This window comes from Chrysemys picta, chromosome 3, assembly GCF_011386835.1.
Source record: "Chrysemys picta bellii isolate R12L10 chromosome 3, ASM1138683v2, whole genome shotgun sequence".
Classification (NCBI taxonomy): Eukaryota; Metazoa; Chordata; order Testudines; family Emydidae; genus Chrysemys; species Chrysemys picta.
Window position 1 is genome coordinate 156,192,597 of NC_088793.1, and position 17,873 is coordinate 156,210,469.

Consider the following 17,873-nt stretch of genomic DNA (forward strand, 5'->3'; position numbering starts at 1 on the left):
CTAGTTAAAGACAAGTAACATGCCTCACACTGCCCTCTGGCCCCTCAGATGAAATAGGGGATTTTTTTTTTTTGGAGGAAGGGTGTAATTAGAGAAATGACAAAACCCTGCCACCAAGAGGACAGTGAAAGAGCCCAGGTAGCAGCAAAGGGCAGGGACCATGGAGAGAGAAGTTAAGGAACCACTAGCCCAGCTGGGGCTAGGTGGGTCCCACGCCCACCGCTTTTTTGTGTGGAGAGATGGGACTAAGAGGAGAGAGTATGGGAAAGAAGTGGCATAGCAGCAAGGGTGGGGGCTCCATGATGCGGGGGTGGGCGAGGGAAGCCATCCAGATCCATCAAGGAGAGACTAGGAGCTCCCAGCTCCTGCAGTAGTCCTCGGGGCGTTGCATCCTGCTCTCCCCTCCTCCTCCCCTCAGTCCGCCTGTATCCCTGCATTCCCTGCTGCAGCAACGGCTCCCCCCGCTGCCCCCCTCCCTGAATCCCATCAGTAGCAGCAGCTCCCAGGCTCAGCGCCGCTCTCTGCAGCTGTGCTCAGCGGCTGCTCCGTCCGCTAGGGCTGGGGAGGCCGCCATGTTGGATCCTGAGAGCCCAGCAGCAGCGGCCGCCGCCGCCTGTGGGTGTGAGTGAGGGGGAGACCCGGGAGCCGGGCCGGCGAAGGGGGGGCGTGTGGAGGAGCAGGAGCCGGCGGAGCGGAAAGCGGGGCGCAGGCTGTGAGCCCTCCCTGCCCCCCGCCGGAGGAAGATGCCCTTAGCCCGGTGGGGCGAAGCCGGGGCAGCATCTCTCCATCCCCTGGATTGAAAACACCACCACCAGCAGCAGCACTTATTAGCACCTGGGGGCCTTACATGTCCAGTATCTCCTAATCTCCTCCAACAGGAGGGGGGACACCCCGCTCCCCAGGGCCGACACCCGGCAGGAGGACACGCACAGACATGGGAAGGATTTGACAGGGTTCTTAGCCTGCCCCCCACCTTCCCTGGGTGGTGCTGGTATTTCGGGGGCTGGTTAGCGCCCCACTCCACACACAGCAGAGAAGAAGGTGGGGGGATGAAGCCTTTTATTTTTGGGGATCACTGAAAAGCCTTAAAAGGAGACTCGTTGAGGAGAAAGGAAAAGCCTTCCTCAGACAGGACTTGGCTGAGCCCTGAGGAGGGGCTGCTTCCAGCGACCTGTTCCCCCCACCTTTCTGAAGAAATTGCCACTGATGCATTTACCGAGTGGTGCTGGAGGAGGTGGAGGTGGTGGGTATTTTGCAGCCCTTTCCCTCCCCTCCTCTATGCATTTAATTTTCTTCTTCCTTTTATATATTTTTCCTTCTGCTGCTCCTTCCTGGGAAGTGAATTGCTGATGCAAACTGAATGGGGCTTTTACACTTTAATGATGCAGTGGGATTCTTTTCAGGATTATGTTGCATGATTTGAATTTTGAATGAAGGAGAAGCCCCTTTTAAATATATAAAAATATCTATTGCTCTATATATGATAAATTGGTGTCAGTCTTGGTTGAATTTCATTTTAATTATTATTATTTAAATGTCAAGAGTGACTATATATTTTTCTTTCTTTTTAAAAGTATTAAAATATTTTTTTTAGGATAACTTTTCTTTCAAATGTGTATATACTGTATATGTGTATGTGAGTGAAACTGACAGATTCAGTTTTCAGACTAGGAACACTGAGGTGGATTGTAAATTCAGCACCACCTTTGCTACATTGACATTTGTTTAAAAACATACATTGTTTTTATTTTTTAACAATCCATTTAAAAGTTAGTTTTTTTAAAAAAATTAATAATAATAATTAAAAAAGAAACCCCAATACAAACTGAAACAACCATGTCTGGAGAGGTGCGTTTGAGGCAGTTGGAACAGTTTATTTTGGATGGGCCAACTCGGACTAATGGGCAGTGCTTCAGTGTGGAAACGTTGCTGGATATACTCATCTGCCTTTATGATGAATGTAATAATTCCCCCCTGAGGAGAGAGAAGAATATTCTTGAGTATCTAGAATGGGGTAAGTCTGAACATATTTATTTTGTTTGCATCCTTACATGTTCACGTGTGCTTTGTAGTGTGTCACTATTGTATACATGTATAGCTGGGATCTGTTTATAGCCCATGTTTTATTCAAGAGTCTTATAATAGCTATACTTTACAATTTTAAACATATTTATTACAATAATTTCACATTAGTTATTGCAGGTGAAGGTTTCACTAAAGATGAATATTCATCTTTTGACACCACCAAATTCTGGCATGTGGAGTTTTTTTTGTTAGTTTTGGCCTACCTAAGGTAATTTTTTGCATTTGAAGCTTTTTAGGATGATGCTGGGTAGATCCCCTGATAGGAAAAAAGACAAGTGCACAGTTCTGTAACTTTTCTGTGCAATTAAATTTATGGTCTATTAAAGTAAAAAGCATTGATAGGAGAGAGGGGGGAAAAGCCAACCTTCTTAAATGATATATGCATTTGAAATGTCTGTTAAAATAGAGAAAATATGTCATCTGTTACCTAAGGTCATTGCTGACCTGAATATAATGCCTGGTTTCTGGTAGGGAAAATAAAGTTGGAAAGCAGAGTCAAGTTGTCTTCTTTTTTTCTTGCTATTTTGAGATTTAGCATAATAATAGACTGCTAAGAATTTTTAATGGAATAGATTAATGATGATAATTAGTGGCTGAACTTTCCTGAATTCATGATAGGGCAGGTTGTCCTGTTTTTTTCTTCATCTAAATATAGATGTAGCACAGAAGATACAGTCTCACATAAGAATCCTGATGAGGACAGTTACTGTATGTGACCTTCAAGCTTCAAAGTCATGCTGTACTTTTAAATTGAATTTAAAATTTTTATCATCTATATTTCACAAAATGTACATAAGCAGACTGCTGTATTTAAGAATACCTTTCCAATCTTCATAATTAGCATTGTATACGTTAAACAGCTAACTGGAATCTTCATAATGAAGTCACTGAAGGAAGATTATTGTTGGGTCAGTTATCAGTACAGAACTGCTTAGTATGTTTTGTTTGCTAATTTTATTTGTGTGCTCTTTCCTATATTCATACTGACATCTAAAGAATATCTGACTCAATAATTGAAATTCTTGAACTCTTCATAATTATATTGGTGTTGTGCTTTTATTAACCTAAATAGCAGACTATAACACATTTTTGACAAGCTGAAAAGGTAATTTTTTAATACTTTACTAATTTTAGAGTATGAATTCTTACTGTGACAGATGTTTGCCATATTCTCTGACAAGGAAAGTTTTTTTTTTTTAATTTAGTGGCTCCAAAGAAGTCTTACATTGGAGAATTTATTGTGCTAACAAGGGTTCATTGGTTCGGCAAGTTGATATTCTGTAAATAGATTAAACATATCAATGGGAGCGGGATAATTGAGTTTTTAGAACTTTCCACATTGGTTGCTGGTACTTACATCATGCAGTGATAGTCACTTGACAACTGACTCTGTCATCCTAAGATTCTGACCGTGATTGCAGATTTTTACATTACCTGTGTGAGGGATCTACTAGATTACTTTTAATAGTGCAAACACAAATCAAATGCTATTTTGGAAAGACTGCAATAAACACTCTTGTATGCCTGTTTATGTAACTATTTTCTGCTTCACCACCCTTTTCTCCTCCTCTTGCAAGAGCTCCACACCAAAGACTCTCTCCACTTGAGGCTGAATTTCTACATTGTTTATAGGCAAGGGTCTGCCAAAGTACTGCCATTCTGATTTTTAAATTTCAAATGGGTTTGTCAAGGGTTGGTTAAGAGTGAAAAGTTGCAGCAGTGTCCTCTGATACTGAGGCACAAGGGGGGTGACTTATGAAATGAGGCCCTTACCCTGCAAACCCAAACTCATGTGAGTAGTCCTTTCTCAAGTAAGTATTCCCACTAACTTCATTAGCTACTCACATGAGTAAGGGTTTGCAGGGTTGGGTTGTTGTTGAGATATTATATTTAGGTATTAGAATGTGTAATAAAGTGTTACCTGGGTCTTTTTTGTAAGGACACACTTAATCAGTTCAGAAAAGGGACAGTGATAGTGAGTGGAGATGGGGGCAGTTACACATGTTTAATGTCAGAGGCACCATTGGGATAGTGGTCTGAGCATGGGGCTGGCAGCCAGGAAATCTCATTCTCCTTCTGGCTCTGTCAGTGACACATGCAAGTCATTTCACATCTCTATTTCAGCCTCCCCATTTTGTGGATGGGGAATATAATATCTACTTTTCTTCTGGGGAGTTGAGAGAGCTACAATTTGTAAATCACTTAGAGCTCCTCAGATGAAAAGTGCTATACAAATGCAAAGCATTTGAATCTATTTTTTCATCAGTGGACTAAAATTGATTAGGAGCCAGATCCTGCTTCCATTGGAAGTCCACAAGGTGCTGTGTGGGTGCAGAAATCCACTAGCAAAGAGCATTTCTCAAGATTGGGACCTAAGGCCCTGTGACTTGTCCCATCAAAATTAGTGGGGCTACTCATCATTATAAAGTTAAGTACATGCGTATTGCAGAATCGAGGCTTTGTATATTTTTAGCCTATTATTGAGCACAGGCTATGAACATTTAAAAAAAAAAAGGAAAAGCCTCTTCCAAGTTGTACCATCATGTTTGAAGGTTTCAATAATGTCTTTCAAATTTCATTTTAAAAAATCTTAGTATATTAAGTTACAGAGTGTGTGTGTGGGGAAATAGTCAGTAAACTTCCAGTTTTTATGCACTCCTACAAGTTAAAAACGTGAATAGATTTTTGGTTTTTTGGAGAGGGTGAGGAGAAGAGTTTGGATTTGGGGTTTAAAAAAATTGCTTCAGTAATTAGTCTTTGTATGTTAAATTTCATGCCAGGTTGAATATTTATAGTGGAGTTCTAAACTCTTGGAAAAGGGTTAGGAGGAGGTTTAGAATGGAAAAGTTGACATAATCTTAGCAATAGCAGTATTAGTACAGCTATATTTAGTTAAGAATGTTGCTGTTCTTGTACTTAGCTAGTCATTGGATCTTTTAGGTCAGTTCTTTGAAATACGTTATCTGTTCTTATTCAATACTCTGATTGCTACATTGCTTCACTTTATAAGTAATAATGGACATCTTAACCAGGTTTTTCAGCTTTCATTTTGGATTGCTGTGGTGAATTTAACTTGCTAAACTGGGGGGGGAGAGGAAGCTAATTTCAGTATAAGGAGCCTGTGTTTTAATTTTTATTTAGCTTTCCATCTTTTTTTCATCATGGTAAGAGTCATTAGAAGAACCTGAAGTATCAGGCTAATTATTTTGTGATTTAAGAATCTATTTTTGTTTTAAATCCTAGGTTAGACTTAAAATAAAACTTCTTTTCCCCATGTATTCATATTTTATCAATTATATGATATACAATGTAATATGGCTTGCTTATATATTAATTTATTTCTGTCATGTAATAAAGACATCACACTGACTGTTTCCATGAATGAGTCATGTAAATGAGTTCTGAGAGTTAATCAGCATGAATCTTGGAAATAAATGATATAGCCAGACTTGGTCCCACTCTGTGTACTGTGTGCGCAAACCAGTTTTAGTTTTGATGGTCAATTGTATTTCTGGTTCAGACTAGAGAGATTCTCTAGTTGCAGCAACTGGAGCCTGCCAGCAGGAGAGACTGAGAATGCCAGGCATGTTGTTTTTCTTTTCTACAACAGCATTGGTTGTCATTGATGCTTGCAAGCCTGGGGGGTGATGGTAATGCAGGCCAGGATGCAGGGGATTAGGAGAAGAAAAATAGTAGTAAAGAGAAGGTGTTTATTTAAAAAAAATCAGGTTTATAAATATGTTTTTGCTCTTCTTTTTTTAAATACTTTCTTATAGTGAGATTGATTTGGAATAGTCTCTTAAGAAAAGTGAAGAGAGTCACATTGCTTGGGGTACTTTAAATCTAGATCAAAGAAAGCCTTCCAAAATATACAGGAAGAGGAAAAAAAGCACTGACAGAGGAATGAAGTAGATGACCATGTAAAACTCTTTCATCTCTAACTTGTATGAGAAATATAAAATGATTTTCACTACCATTTTTTTTCCTGTTTCTGATAGGTGAAGTTTACTTTCCTCACTTTATCTTTAATGACATAAAATGATTATGGGTTTTTTTTGTGCGTGTGTGCGCATCAGGATCATTGATGATGGCAGCCCAGTTTTTGGAATGTAACTGTTGCCATTGAGACTGGAAAAGGGATGTGTATCTTTTTAAAGATTTAAACTTCTGAACAGCTTGATTAAGTTAAATGCACATAGAAATATGAGAGAATGTATGGCTTGTTTTTTGTTTTAGTTTTAGTTTTTTCTATAATTTGTTTTTTAAAAAAAACAAATGAACGTACTTTCTGTGTCTCAGATCAGTTGTTCAATACTTTGTAGGTTATGGCAAAAATAACAGGAGTTGTCAGGTACAGTTTACTCATGTTTGTGTTGTATGTACAAGCAAACCTGATAATTCAAACAAAAAACCCCACTACTACAACAACAAATCAACCAAAAAACAAAACAAACCCCTTAATCAGACCTCACTTCTCTGCAAAGACAGACTAGTTGGCCGTTTTAGTTAGGTCTTCTGTTACTAAGAGTTCATTGTTTTTATAAAATATTCTCCAATATAATTGGTAATATATAAGCTATTAGAAATAATTAAAAATAAATTATGCTTTTCAAAATAAATTACATTCTCTCAGGAATTATCCTTGTGTGTGTATGTTTATTCACTTAGGACCCAGTCTTTAGTCTAATTGAAATTAATAGAAATGTTGCTTCTAGCTTCAGTGAGAGCAGAATTAGCTAAGGAGAGCTAAGGCTTCAGTTGAGCAAGGTAGTTAAACAGGTGAGGTGCCTACATTTAATCACGAGTTGTTACATTGACTGGGGGGGTAGGGGCTGAGTATGGGGGCTATCTGTGCTGAGCCCTTGCAGGACTGGAGCCTAATTCAAAAATTTCTGGAGCATAATTCACAATGGATCCGCTCACCAGTCATTCATATGAATTATCAAGGTTCAGTTTTATTTGTTATACATTTGGAATTTCAAATGTCTCTTGTATGCCAAATAAAGGTTTCTGTCTTGCAGTTGTATCTTTTATCAGAGTAACTTGTGAATTTCTATATCAAATTACTTTTTATAAAGTATAAGTGAATTTAGTGTACGTGACAGTGAGAACAATAATACAAGATGGCTCAAGCTGCTATTTGGTTAGGCCTCAGCTGCTCTGGTTAGGCCTCAGCTGGAGTATTGTGTCCAGTTCTGGGCGCCGCATTTTAAAAAAGATGTGGAGAAATTGGAAAGGGTCCAAAGAAGAGCAACAAGAATGATTAAAGGTCTTGAGAACATGACCTATGAAGGAAGGCTGAAAGAACTGGGTTTGTTTAGTTTGGAGAAGAGAAGACTGAGAGGGGACATGATAGCAGTTTTCAGGTATCTAAAAGGGTGTCATGAGGAGGAGGGAGAGAACTTGTTCACCTTAGCCTCTAAGGATAGAACCAGAAACAATGGGTTTAAACTGCAGCAAGGGAGGTCTAGGTTGGACATTAGGAAAAAGTTCCTAACTGTCAGGGTGGTTAAACACTGGAACAAATTGCCTAGGGAGGTTGTGGAATCTCCGTCTCTGGAGATATTTAAGAGTAGGTTAGATAAATGTCTATCAGGGATGGTCTAGACAGTATTTGGTCCTGCCATGCGGGCAGGGGACTGGACTCGATGACCTCTTGAGGTCCCTTCCAGTCCTATAATCTATGATTCTATGATTCTATGATTATAAACCATGTAAGCTTCTAGCACACCTTTTTCTGTCTTGTGTATAGATTAATTATTGCCTTGTTTACCATAATTGGTACTGTGTGGTCAAATGAACTATGAGACTGCCAAACTCATTTTACTTATCATAGTTTAGGATTTTAAGTCAATCTGCCAGAGTAATGTATTAACCCACTAAGCTGTCAGCCAATTTCCTAAATATGCAAGCTCAAGGTATCCCAAGACTTTAATTTCTAGACTATTATATTTGTTTAAAAAATATCTCAGAATTTATGAGCAGGTCATCTGCATTTGCAGCTATTCAAGGGCTGCATGGTGGGCTCTTTTTGGAGCTTTTGTGTAGTGGGGGAGTATAGATTGAAAGATTTTGAGCTGATTGTTTTGATTTGAAAGGAGTACAGCTCTGTTTGATGAATGAGAACAGCACACTAGCATTTAACACATCATCTTCAGGAATTAGGAATTCTTTTATTCCATATGGAAATTCTTAGCATGCTTTGGCTTAACAGAAATGAAAGGAGAAATATAATTATCTGAGATATTATGCTAACTGTGTCATAATCCTCATGACATGATTAATAAACTAATCAGGATAAAACATTTTACAGGCTAAAGTGTTAATCTGTTTATTTTATTTGTGGTATAAAATCATGATTTGATTTTATAATATTCTGCTCGGACTGTTTAAAGATGTCTGTACAAATCCTTAACATCTGTGGGAGATAGGTGCAGTTTAATTTACAATGCTGTATTTGTATCAAAATTAAACCCTTCCTCTGCCCCCTGTCACACACTACCCCAAATATACATTATACTAAACTACATCTTTTATATCCTATGGTACATAAATAATTCACAAAGATATAGTGCTAGAAGGTTAATGGGCTTATTTTGCTCAATATATTAAATAATTTGGGCTATGTTTTTCAGCAGACTAAGAGGCCCTGCCTCTTTCCTGTTTGCAGGTACAATTTGCACTCACGTATTGGCCCCTGCAATATGAACTGCAGCTGCAAAAATGAGTAACTTCACTTCTAACCATTTGATTTTTACCCATGGTTGGGTAATAATAGGTAGTAATAGGTGCAACTGTTCAGATTTGCTACTGCTATTCAGATGGAGGTGCAAAACTCCAAGCACAAAATGGATGGAGGCCCTTCTTCAAATTACCCCTCTCCCTTGTCTTGCCTGATCTATTGATTTAGAATCCCCAAGTAACACTCTGAAATTTAGTAGGTTCTTGACCTAAGATCAGGCCCAGTATTATCAGTATTACTGCTTTGGGAACCCCAAGGGGGCATGGCAGTGACAATAACACTCACACTCAGGGAAAACCTTCTGTAATTGTAAAATTTTTGTTATTAAAATGATTAGTCCAATAAGTAAACCAATCCAGACAAGTAAAGTGATGTAATACAATGCTGTTAAGACAGCCAGTACCATTATAGGTATATACTCACTCTATCGTTGGGAAGAGTTTTGGAAGTTGAGACCAATCATAGTCTGACTCGGGCGCGCCGATGAAGAACTTCCAATGGCCGTACCTGAGACTAGGGTGTTTTATAGACCTTGATGGTTCTCAGGCATATGTATTCATAGCTCATCTCTCCTTTACCATATTTTAACTTCCTCACTCACATACTGTTATCCTGTAGGTTAGTACATTAATGAAGATAAATTCATGAACGTATATATCAGTTGTATTACGGTGGTTACCAGCAGTAAGCATTTGCTAATGTTCCCTCTAAAAATACTCTAAAACTGGTTCATATTGCCTTCTTGCAACACTTGTGACTGTTACAAAACAATAAACAAAGTTTTATGCCATCTCGTAACTTAAGATCACTGTTAGTTTGCTTACTTATGCCAATGTATTGAGCAATTATTCTTACTCAGGCTGTAAGGCCTTATACTTATGCTAACTGCTTAAGCTATTCTCGTAGGTCAGGGGTTGGTAACCTGTGGCACGTGGCTCGCCAGGGTAAGCACCCTGGTGGGCCGCGCCAGTTTGTTTACCTGCTGCATCGGCAGGTTTGGCCAATTGCGGCTCCCACTGGCCACGGTTCGCCGTCCCAGGCCAATGGGGGCTGCGGGAAGCGGCGCGGGCTGAGGGATGTGCTGGCCATGGCTTCCTGCCGCTCCCATTGGCCTGGGGTGTTGAACTGCGGCCAGTGGGAGCCATGATTGGCTGAACCCTCTGGACGCGGCAGGTAAACAAACTGGCCCGGCCTGCCAGGGTGCTTACCCTGGGGAGCCCTGTGCCAGAGGTTGCCGACCCCTTTTGTAGGTTTAGGCTTATAGGTCTCTTTTGTTCTGCTATCAATTTCTTATCCGTTTGTTTTATTATTACTGTTATAATTACTGTATGGCTATGCTTGTTTTTTAGAGGATGATCTATACATTAATGTTTACCTTGAGGCTAGTTCTTTTCATAGTATTAGCCAATATTTTAACATCCTGAATTAGAATTAAAAACCGCAGTAATCTATTTTGCCATAACTATGATCAATCGGTATAGAAAACATACAGAAATAATTAGTTGCCGTTGCCAAGCAGCAAAACATAGATAGTAAATGGACTATTTCAGTGCTGGGTAGAGTAGGCATTTGAGACGGGGGTTAGAAATCTTATATGGTATTCTGAAGATTGTAATGTTAGAACACTGCCTTGGTTTTGTCTTTTGGGGGAAAAACTTCCATGAGTATATTATTTACATTAGTTTAAACAGATTTCCTTTTTCTAGCTGAACATTTGGAATATTTTGTTCCTTTCTTGTCCAAGTTACCTCCACATACTTGTTTTCTTAAAATCCTAATTAAGCTTGGGAATGCTACTGATGTGGACAAAAATCTTTAAAAACTGCAACTGATTTAGGTCAGTCATATGCAACCTTTTGCTAACTGCAGGATTTTTATTTCAAATAGTTTAAACGTGATATTAGGCTTAATAATAAATGCAAAAAACCTCTATTCAGACAGGTCAGTTTACTTTATTCCTAGTAATAGTCTAATAAGGCTTACTAGTAGTTACCATGGATAAAATCCAAATGAGTTGCACCAGACTCTTAAGACTTTCTGTTTCATAAATCTTCCTTATCCATATCCAGATTTGCAGTTTCATTTAAGTTAGTTTGTTACACAACTTAGTTAGACCTCTTTTATTCTTGAGGATTAACTTTTTGATAGGTAGAAGGTACACAGTTCTTCACCACTCTTAGCACCTATTTAAAAGATTTTGAATTGCAGCCCTAGTTATATTGAAAACTATATATTTTTAGGCCATATTGAAACTAAAATCTTACATGAAATAGTAATTTTTGCATTTTATTATTAGAATTTTATGGCAACTGTTCACATAATAAGCAACAGAGGGTCCTGTGGCACCTTTAAGACTAACAGAAGTATTGGGAGCATAAGCTTTCGTGGGTAAGAACCTCACTTCTTCTTCACTTGCATCTGAAGAAGTGAGGTTCTTACCCATGAAAGCTTATGCTCCCAATACTTCTGTTAGTCTTAAAGGTGCCACAGGACCCTCTGTTGCTTTTTACAGATTCAGACTAACACGGCTACCCCTCTGATACTGTTCACATAATGTATTACTGGTTGTTGAGAGAGGAGGACAGGTTAAATTATTGAAGAAAAATTAAATGTTTGAAAAATGTTGTGCAACCATTTTTGTTTCTTATTTTGAACTTCAGATTTTGTCTATAATAGTGGTTTAAAGTGTTCCTAATTATTGTTTTTCTTTATCCTGTGAAATTCTAAGCAGTTTGAGGCCTTGATTAGAATGTGTCTTATTAGGTCAGGATCTGAGAAATACATTTTCATTACTGGACCTGGTCAATGGCAGTTTCTCTAATATTTCTGGTATAAAGTTAAAATCCCCACTGAAAGGGCCTCTCCCCACCATTGCTACCATCATCTCCTTCTCCCCAGTTACTGAAGCTAAGATTTCATATAACCCATATGTATCAGCAACCCCATCCAATCATCTGATCTGCTTGCCCCACTCTTACCTCATCCCTCACCTCTCTCCATAACGTGTCCCTCTTTGGTTCATTCTCTTCATAATACAAGCATGTTTTAGTCTCTATGAAAACAAAAACCACCTTTGACCTCACTTGCTTCTCCAGCTGTTGCCCCATTCTCTCCCCTTCTTCATCTCGAGGCTCATTGAACATGCTGTCTGCAGTTACCATATCAAGTTCCTTTCCTCAAGCTCCATCTTAGATCCTTTCCCCTTCTCAATGCCCTCTACATCCACTCTAGGTAATTTCATTCATAAACATAGCTTAAGCTATCATCTGTAGGCTGATAGCTCAGAGATATATCTATCCACTCTTCTATCCAAACCAAGATCTCAGCCTGTCCTCCTGATCTCTGATGAATTTCCAGCTATCAACTCCTTCTCAGCATGGCTGAAACTGAGCTCTTGATCTTCCTGTTCCCCCTCCCCAACCCTTCTGTACTTTCTCAGTCACCATGGACAGCAGCACCTTCCTCCTTGTCACTCATACTTGTAACTTGGTCATCATCTTTGACTTGGCACTTTCCTTAGACCCACACAACCAGGCCATGTCTAAATCTTCTTGCCAATTCTTGCACGGTGAAGACCATTGTAAGGAGAAGTGTGTGGCAATTGTGGCAGGAGATATTGAATGGCGTTTATGCATTAAAACACTATCTGTATTCACTGTTGAATTAAATTATAGTGCATAGCTCTCCTTATGTTTATACAAATACATAAGTATTACAGATATCATGAAAGTGATAAAATTGTCACTGTTTAGATGTCCTGGTGATAAAGCTCTTTAAAAATAACTAATGTAATGATAGATAAGAATTTCAGAATGTACTTATGTGCCACGGAACATCTGCTCCATTTTTATAAAAGTTAAGAAAATGGTCTCTCTTGGTATATAGTGGGTAGGAACAACTAGTTTCCTAACATGTAGGAGAGATACATCAGCATTGTGATCAGTGTTTTGTAGTCCTTTGTTCAGGCAAAACATTGACTTTTTCAGTCTGCTTAGGGTGATTTAGAATGTTGCCATTTCTGAATCTATGAATGCTTCTCCCATTAGGTTTTTATTTTTAGCTGATACTTCACTAAATATGCTACTAATAATACCAGTTTTGGTATGGACCTGTGCATACCTACTTGATATTTCCAGTTTTGAGTCCCATAACTCACTGAACAAGCCTCCATCTCTCCTGTGCTGATTGCCAATAGATTTGCTGCTACACCTCTACCCTGATATAACGCTGTCCTCGGGAGCCAAAAAAATCTTACTGCGTTATAGGTGAAATCGCGTTAATTGCTTTGATCTGCCAGAGAGCGCAGCCCCGCCTCCTTGGAGCACTGCTTTACCACGTTATATCTGAATTAGTGTTATATCGGGTCACGTTATATTGGGGTAGAGGTGTATATTGCTCCATCATTTGTCTCTTTTGACTTCAGGTTTTGCCATTTTAATTTTTTTAGTGTTTCCAGAGGTATTTGAAAAGTAACTTCTGCTGGTTAATTCGTAATCTGAAATCTTTGGTTGTCTCTTGCCAGGTCTAGATGCTTCTGCTGAGCTACCTTATCAACAGTAGAGCTTAAAACTCTATTTCAAAATCCCATACTTACTTTTGGAGACCTCTTAGTGTTAGATAGGAAGCATCTCTACATAGCTACTGCATAATCTCTATATTTCCCTGCATAATTCAGGTGTTTTAAGAACTGAAAACTGATTGAAATGTCTTCAGAGCTTATTAAAATCAAAACTGATTTCAGGGTATGTAGATGTGGCCGTCATTATCCAAATGTTAAGGTTTTTAGAGACCAGAGAGAAATGGTAATTAAAAAACCTATTAGTTAAAGAAATCGGCATTGTAATGAGGAAGGTGGTGGATGAACACTTTTATGATCTGGGTTGCACAATGGTTACAGATAATAATGTTAGTACTTTTGGGACACCACTGTCCCATGGTACTTGCAGCTCTCCCTCATTATAGCTGTTTCCCCATTTACCACACTCTCTTTTGTAGTGAAATGCTCTGTTGTTTAAATATTGTGCCAAGTCACATTCATGGCAACAAGTGGGACAAATAGAAACTGGCATTCTTCTTCTAGCTTGCTAGTGCAGTGTTGCTTAAGCTGCTTTTTTCTGCCATTGTGAGAACTATACTAGGCTTTTTTTTATATGGTTTGGAGTCACAATTTTTGCCATGTCCATCTTATACTGACTGAGGTAACACTCAGTGAGAGTTTTCAGATTCCCATAGGAATAGCTGGACCCTCTGTTCCATAAATGGTATACTTTGTAAGTATGGATAGAATTCCAAAGAAGGGTTATTTCATGTCAATAATATATATTTCTTGCAAAAAACTGTCTATGTATTCATGTGTTCTGTAGCCTGAAGGCAGTTACCTAAAATAGTTCTTGAACACACCCAGAAAATCTGAGTTTTAGCATTTCAGATGGAAAGTGCCACAAGGCAGTTGTGCAGAGATAAGATTTTTTTTTTTTAGCCTGTTTGCCTTAGATATAGCTCAATTGAAAAACATTGATTCTTGTCTTAGCAGACTTGGAGCAGCTGTGTTATTTCCCCCAGCCCATGAAAAGCACTTGATGAACTATGCTATTCTGTTTTGGGATAATTTGAAAGGGTGTCTTTTATAATCTCAGCAGTGTCTGACACAAAAGACATTTTTGTTATTCTTGTCATGATTTGATCTGTTAGAGGCAAGTTATGGAAGCAGCTTTCTTATACAAATAGAGGGAAGTTTTTTTGACCCTTTTTATTGTCATTTTAGGCATCATATTTCAATTTTTTATTTTATTTTTTTACTGTGCATTTGTTTCTCCCCCCCTCCCCCCATGCCTAGAAAACCACCTTTGGCTAGAGAAATAGTAGGTCTGTTTTAAATTACAGTGGCATCTGCCAAAGTTATTTATTAACTCTTTATGAAAAAAAATTGGCCAAACCATCTTTAAAAATTGTCTAGTGGGTTTTAACATTTTTTTGGTACCTTACCTGCTTTCTTGCAGTCTGTAAAACTGAGGAATGATGGAAATCTTGTCAGGGATGAAAATTCAGACTCTTATATTAACAAACAAACAAACAATCCTCTATATGAAATCATGGCTGTTAAGAAACAACAGTGTATGGTACGTTATGTATGAAGTTGTCTTTTTGTGTGTGTGTTTTTCATTGTCTTGCAGTAATTTTATGTGCAGTTTAACTACATAAGTAGATTTGTGTTTGTGTATGGATCATGCATGGCCTTAGGCAATCGCTGTAGAGCTTTTCTTGTGAAGTGGGTGAGAAGATGACTAAAAAATATCTCCCTTTTATGAGTTTAGTTGAAATGCTTGTTTAAACACCTGGATAGGGAGCATTAATTCTGAAACATAGTTTGTTTATTTTTTTTGGGGGGGGGGTGAGGGAAGTAGGGGGGAAATAACATTGCATAAAACTTTAAATGCTTTTTCAATTTTTTTTTTCAGTAATTTCTGAAAGGATATGGCTTTTGGTTGGTGGCCATTAGTAATTCTGGTAACCTGGCAATGAAGAAAAATTCTGCTTCCTATTGGTGTTGACACACGTAATTACAGTCAAAAGAGTTATTAATAATGATGCTGGTTCACATTAGCTGTATATACTTGTTATGTGTTAGATTGGAGTGGAAGCTGGGGACCAGCTGCTCTCTGTAGCATCATCTCTTGCTTCCCCCATGAATATCTGCATAGATATCCCATTGAGAATGAATTCTGCCAGCATTAACCACTGCAAAGTCCCTTCCATTCAGGGCCAGCCTTAGGGAAAATGGTGCCCTGGGTGAACTTTCTTTGGTGCCCTTTATGTACTACTCACCCAGCAATGGGAGTTGCGGGTGTCATGCTACTTGGCTCCTGCCCCACAGCCCCCTTTATCCCCTCCTCCTGCCTCCCAGGTGGGCACAGGTCTTCTGCAGCCTCTTGACCACGTTACTATGCCCCTGACGACAGCACCCTGGGCAGTCGCCCATGTCACCAGCCCTGCTTCCACGACTCCTACTGTAAAGCTATCTGACTGATTTAGCCAAGAGCAGCATCTTTGTGCTGGAGCTGTACTGTCTGGGGAAAAGAGGGAAGGACCAAATAGGGCATGGAGGTGTTGAACATTTGTGTTGCCTCATCCTGCCCCCGGGGATGTCAGGGTCTCCTCTTTCTGAGATGCCTGGGGAGCTACAGAGTTGGGTGATCATATTTCCATCTATTTTGTGCTCCCTAAAATTCCCACTTGAGTGGCCATATCTTCCAGGAAATACCTTGAGATTAATCCTTTGAACTTTATGTTCACCTCCCCATTAGGTTTTCCGTAAAAGAGAGTGATACACCCCCAGGGTCTTTTGCCCTCAGAATGCTGCAGAATCACGAATCCTTAGCCTGGACTACTGTTGATCACATGGTTGTCACCCTGTAGAGTCAGTGACTAGTTGGTTTAAATCCAAAACTATTGGCGAGAGAGAGGCAATCATGCAAAATTGTTTTAAATCACATGTCCTTGTTCTGGCCAGTTAGCCTCTTTTGTCAAGAGGGTAAAAAAGATATTTAACCATATATACGGTCATGATATTAATCCCAAATGCCTCTGTTTCTGCAACTACCGCATAAGCTGCAAACTATGGAGTAAATTGTTCCGGTATCTCATAAGCAGGATGTATTAGAGTCTAAAACACAAAGAAATTGTGAGTATTGCAGTACTGAACTGTCAATAAAAACTTGATATCACGTACATAAAAATCACATTACAGTTTAACTTGCCTAATTTATTTGTATATATCTTATTTAAGAAGTAATATTGTTAGATGTTTAGACTGTCACTTTTATCTGCAGCAAAATCAAATATTAGCTCTCAATCTGAGAGCTATTTAAGGTAGTCTCTTTTTTAATGAATGAGAATGTTGATAAAACACAGCTAAAGTCTTTAACAACTTGGCTCACTTGTGAGGTATGGTACAGCTTCTTGGTTCTCTCCTCCACCCCCAAGTTTAAGGAAATAATTTCTTGTAACAGAACATTTATGTGTCTATCAAAGGTAGACTAGGTCAATTGGATGGGGCAAGTAATTTTTTTATGAGAAAGTAAAATAGTTTTGCATCATTATAACCATTCTAATACAGACAGTTGAGTAATCTGAGCTGGTAAATTTTCATGACAGTTTTCTAACGTTAAACTACCAGCTGTATTTGTGTTAATTTAGTTTTTCAGTTTTGTGCTCTTAAACTTGTCTTGTCCAGTTCTCTTTCTCTCGGTCTCCCTCTCCATGTCAGAGAACATCAGCGCTGTGAAAAGAATGCTGTGGCAGGGTGGGAAGGTCAATCTGTACTGATATCATAGCGTCAAGGGTACAAAAATCATTTCCTGTGGGACAGGGCAGAGGAAAACAGCACCAGGGAGAATATGGTGAATGAAGTAATTCTGGCAAAGCTACAAGGATTTCTTCATGGTGTGCTGACCATTGTTTTTGATAATCCTTTAGGGGGACTGTCTTTGCTCTCATTGAAGTCTATGGCAGAACTCCCATGGGCTTCAATGGGAGCCAGTTCAGGCACACCAAACTACAGTAATGTCTTTAGTATTAAACAAGATAGACTCCCCATTGATTATTTCAAATGTTTGATATTTAAAAATGTATAGTGTAAATGTTCTGCATTGACTAATAACCTGCTTATGTCCTCTACCTCCTTTGATCAGTATTTTAAAAAAATCAATACAGCTAACTAATGGAAGTACAGGCATTGAAGTACTGTACTATAGTGTAGCCAGGCTCACTAGTGGATCTTGGAGGCCAGTTTTTTTTACTTTATAGAAAAGATGGACTGTGTGAAAATATATGCTAGTAATTGGGACAATTTTTTCGTGTTTATAGTTTAAATAGCATGAGGTGACTTATCGCTGTGCGAGTCAAAATTGTGACTCATATTGGTAAGAAGAAGGCAATATCTGTGAGCCAAATTCTGCTCTTCATTGCACAGATGTAAATGTGGAGTTACATCATTGATTCCACAGGAATTACTTTGCATTTAAACTGATGTAAATGCAAGCAGAAT

The 17,873-nt window shown here is 38.8% G+C and overlaps 1 protein-coding gene across 13 annotated transcripts in view; it reads left to right on the forward strand.

Annotated features, from left to right (window-relative positions):
- Positions 1-485: 485 nt before the first annotated feature.
- CDC42BPA (CDC42 binding protein kinase alpha) overlaps positions 486-17,873 on the forward strand; it is a 326,251-nt gene continuing 308,863 nt past the window's right edge. For 10 of the 13 annotated variants that reach the window (XM_042848545.2, XM_065590558.1, XM_042848542.2 and 7 more), the window contains exon 1: positions 486-2,014. In XM_042848545.2, the coding sequence (XP_042704479.1) occupies positions 1,837-2,014 (178 nt within the window). In that variant the 5' untranslated portion in view covers positions 486-1,836. The remainder of the gene's footprint in view (positions 2,015-17,873) is intronic. The other 3 variants (XM_065590557.1, XM_065590559.1, XM_042848544.2) reach the window with 3 other exon arrangements.